The 4,253-nt window shown below is 44.1% G+C and overlaps 1 protein-coding gene across 1 annotated transcript in view; it reads right to left on the bottom strand.

Annotated features, from left to right (window-relative positions):
- Positions 1–349: 349 nt before the first annotated feature.
- LOC117444096 (saxitoxin and tetrodotoxin-binding protein 1-like) overlaps positions 350–4,253 on the bottom strand; it is a 7,191-nt gene continuing 3,287 nt past the window's right edge. Inside the window, exon 6 of the mRNA XM_034079814.1 lies at positions 350–875. Coding sequence (XP_033935705.1) covers positions 418–875 — 458 coding nt within the window. The 3' untranslated portion in view covers positions 350–417. The remainder of the gene's footprint in view (positions 876–4,253) is intronic.

Here is a 4,253-nt window from a genome sequence, read left to right as displayed (position 1 = left end):
AATCAGTTTATTTAAAGTTTATTGAACAAAATAACAAACAGTAACCAAAGCAGGACTATCGGGTCACCAGGTTCAGCCGTTGGTCATCCACACTCCAGGTGCCGTAGACCTGCCCACGTCATGTGACCATTGAATTAACTGTGTGTGGTTCAAACAAATAAGTCGAACACCAGGAATAATAAGCAACGGCTCAAATCTGTGGATCGAAATGTAATATAAATGCATCCTCAATATTATTTACTAAATGTATTTAAAAAAAGGTGTAGAAATAATTCCTCTGATTAACCCCTGGAGCGACGAGTGTGGATATGTAACATTCATGAGAGTAAAGGTTAGACAAACACATATACAAGTTCACAGCTGTGTCTTTATTGTTATCAAGTTCACAAAACAGGTGAACACGTAACATCTCCGCTGCTAAGGACACATTGTGCGAGATGCACAAACTGAGGGAAAAGTATTTGAACACCTCAAATCATTCCACTTCTGTGACGCTCCCATGTTGGTGTGCACACAGTGTTCATGTACTGGGTCGTTTGGTTCTCCTTGATCCCAAACGAAATAGTTGGCTGCACATCCATCAGACCACATCCAAATTCCTTCTCTGTGGAAGCTGAGTCCGATCCATGTTGGTCCCGCAGCACGGTCAACACTTTTGATCAGGTTTTTGACAAAGTCCTGTTCCTCTTGACTGTGGATGGACATCAGGTTGCTTCCCTGGGACATACAGTAGAGCTCTGCTTGAACCCAGGTCATACGTGTGCTGATGTACTTGTAGCAGCGGCCGCTGAAGGATGACCAGAAGTTGGGACAGTCGTCATGCCGTAGCTCCGTGTCAGGGTCATCTGAAGAATACAAAGCAACCGGAGCCAGGCCTAACAGGAAGAGGAAACCAGCATGATGTTATATTTCAGAATCTACGTCCAGTGGATGTGAAGGATCTATAGTTTGATAGATATTAAGAAGATGATTTGAGATCTCACAGGATAACGTGTATACTACGTCTTTCCCCCTATTCATTTCTATTGACGGCAGCGTCCATGTAAAGTTAGCGTCAACCCGCACGATGTTTTCGTATTTCCCACAATCAGAAGTTGCCAGTATTAAACTGTGAACACCCTGGAGGTTTAGGGGATAGGAAACACAGTGGTGTTATCACATTGAAAACATATCATTAATACATGGGTGAATCTATATACCCACATGCCAGCTAAGGTCAGAGGAGCTTTGTTTAACAGCTGCTCTTATGTCTGTGACCCCTGTTCTTTGATGAGCCTGAAACATGCACTTGTCAAGGTTCAGAGGCACATGTAGCAAATATGGCAGCAGCCATCGATCATCTTAAGATAAGATAAGAGATACTTTATTGATCCAAGTTGGGAAATGTTTTTGTTACAGCAGCATGTACTACTTTGTTCTCCTCCACTACAGTTCAGAGGTCAACCTGGTATTTTTACTCCACTACATTTATTTGAGTTACTTTGCAGATTCTGATTAACGATGTGAAATATAAACAACCCTTAAATCAGACTTTAGTTACACCTGACTCAAGTTCAGGGAAGGTGATTGACAAGTGCCAAAATAAACTATGCAATATATTGGACGTTAAGTACTTTGTCAGACTTCATATTTATCTGTGGATAACCCCAACGTTTCTTTCTTATTCAAAAGAAGACCTTAACTTAAAGGTCACATGTCACGGCCATTTCCACTGATCATAGTTCCATCTTTGAGGTCGACTGGAATAGATACCGTGCAATGTCCAAACTCACATTGGTTTCTCAGCGTCTCTGTAAAGTCTGTGTTTTCACTCTCTCCACTAAACGGCTTGCCCCAGCTCCCCCCCCCCCTCCCTGTGAGCCCAGTGTGCTCCGATTGGTCGGGACCAGTTGGGACGTTGTGAATCGCGCTGAGCTCCATGGAGGTGTGGTTTCCTTGTTTAGCGATAAACGGCGAAACACAGCCAAACTCACCCTGAGCACACACAAAGTCACAGCCGAAGTAAACACAATAAGTGTGGCTTGATACTGAGAAAGAAACAGGTTGATGAACGCTGTGAGGATGGGTCTGCAGAGAGAACGGGTCTGCAGAGAGAACGGGTCTGCAGAGAGGATGGGTCTGCAGAGAGAACGGCTCCACGGATTGGTCCATTTCGTTCCGGGGACGACATGACATCATGATGTACCCGGAAGAATCAAATGGACAGTGACGTGTCTCCAACGAGGTGTTTTGGGGAGGTCTTCTCTGTGTCAGAGTTTTACTCGCTGCAGAGTGCACTTTGAGGGTTGTGACTCTGCAGACGTTCACATGCAGAAACACCTTCATAACAACAAGGGGACGGGCGATAACCGGAAGAACATGACATGTCACCTTTAAAGTAATCTTTAATGTTTAAATAAAGCCTTATCAGTTTGTCTGTTTTGCACTACATGGGCTCATGGTGATTGGAGCGAGGGGCAGGGCGAGACTCTCGGAAGTGATTTCAAAATAAAAGCACTCGCAAACTCCGTCATTCAGACTGCAAAGCGGACGAAGTAAGCTACACGTGTTTTTAATGTAATAGCTGGCTGTAATACAAATACCTGGGAGCGAGGACACATGTGGAGTTCTGTCGGACAGGCCTGGAGGGTTTGATTAAGGACACATTTGGCGATGTCAATTTAGTTGATGTGAGTGGATTTATTATTGTTGGAGTTTTTTTTAGAATGCACTATTAGTTTATATCCAGTAGATGGCGGTAATGGGACCTTTGGGTGCCAATCCCTTCTAAAAATAACAACCACAAATAAGAGAGAGTATCGTGTTTTTAAAGGGTTTCATTACAGGCTGCTGTCACTACCCGATCCGTCCCCCTGCCCGATCGGTACTGCGCATGTGCGAGATGGTCCGGAAGTCCGGACGGCAACCCAAGATGGACAATTGACACAGTGGCTTTTAGCAAAGCTCAAAAAGAAAAACCGAAAGAGATGAGTTATTGTTTTTACAACGTGACTTCACTATTATTTAACAACTCTTTTTATTGGGTTCTTTTATTTAGGGTTCAGTACATTGTCAGAATAAGTGAGAAATGGATTTAACTTCTGTTAGATAGCCATATGCCATACATTTTTGCATACATTCACAGTAAATATGTATTCAGTATGATAGCCATCTCGCACATGCGCAGTACCGATCGGGCAGGGGGACGGATCGGGTAGTGACAGCTGCCACTCCACTATAGATGAGAGCAAGGCCACGTCATAGCTGGCACGGCAAAACGCCGGCCCCGCCCCTTTCCGGTGAAAACAGGGAATCAGCAGCAAGCGGAAAGATATCGTTTTTATCCAGCCCTGTGTGTGTTATCATGTCTCAAAGCTGCTCTGCAGTGCATTGAAAGTTAAGCAACACAACACATCCAGGCTTATGTTTTTCTTCCCTTTCCCTTATAAAATAAGACAGTAAAAGGAGAGATGTTTGGCTACAGGCCGTCCAAAGCGAGGACTATCAACATTAACAGGGAAAAACTTCATCAAGGTTACATGATGCTAGTGAGGCTATCGGCAATCGTCAAAGTGAGAAGTTGTCTCGTTAAATGTCGAGGTTATCATTCCAAATGCTGATATTAAAATATGAAGCCATGGAAATCCCAGTTTTAGTGGAGAAACTCGTTTACTGTAGGATTGGAAATACATTGCTCCCCTCGGCTCTCGCACCATATATTCTTTCACACACAGTGACGTCACGAGCTACCCACAATGCAACGCGCGCCATATATATATATATATATATATATAAATACGCCATTTTCATGGAGGTGCAAATATCCTGGAGGTGCTAATATAAACAGCTAGCTAACGTAGCCAGGCAGAGCGCACTAGGTTTTTTTTCTGAATTAACGACCGAAGAAATCGCTGCATGTCTTCGGATTACATCTCTGACTTGAGGGGTGGGCTCGAGGTCGTTACCAGAGTACACTAGAGCTGTGTGGGTTCTCGGACTGCCCTTACAGACTGCCTGCAGATGTATGGAAACACGACTCTCGAAAGTGGCCTTCGGCGATGTTGGCTGCATCTACGTCTATCTTCTGGAAACACCAGGTGAACACCCCACCTGTCACAATAATATTATCGTGCCATTGCATACATGTGGTATTTTAGAGTTGACTAGATATTGATTAAGGCAATAGACTATGATATTCAGTACAGGAAGCTGAGCAACACCTAGACGGTGTACGGCTAAACCCTCGACCTGCTTGCACCTCGTGTAAAACGGCA

The sequence above is a fragment of the Pseudochaenichthys georgianus genome, unplaced genomic scaffold (assembly GCF_902827115.2).
Source record: "Pseudochaenichthys georgianus unplaced genomic scaffold, fPseGeo1.2 scaffold_732_arrow_ctg1, whole genome shotgun sequence".
In the NCBI taxonomy this organism is placed as follows: Eukaryota; Metazoa; Chordata; class Actinopteri; order Perciformes; family Channichthyidae; genus Pseudochaenichthys; species Pseudochaenichthys georgianus.
Note: the sequence above shows the minus strand (reverse complement) of the source record. Positions and strands in the feature narration are given on the sequence as shown.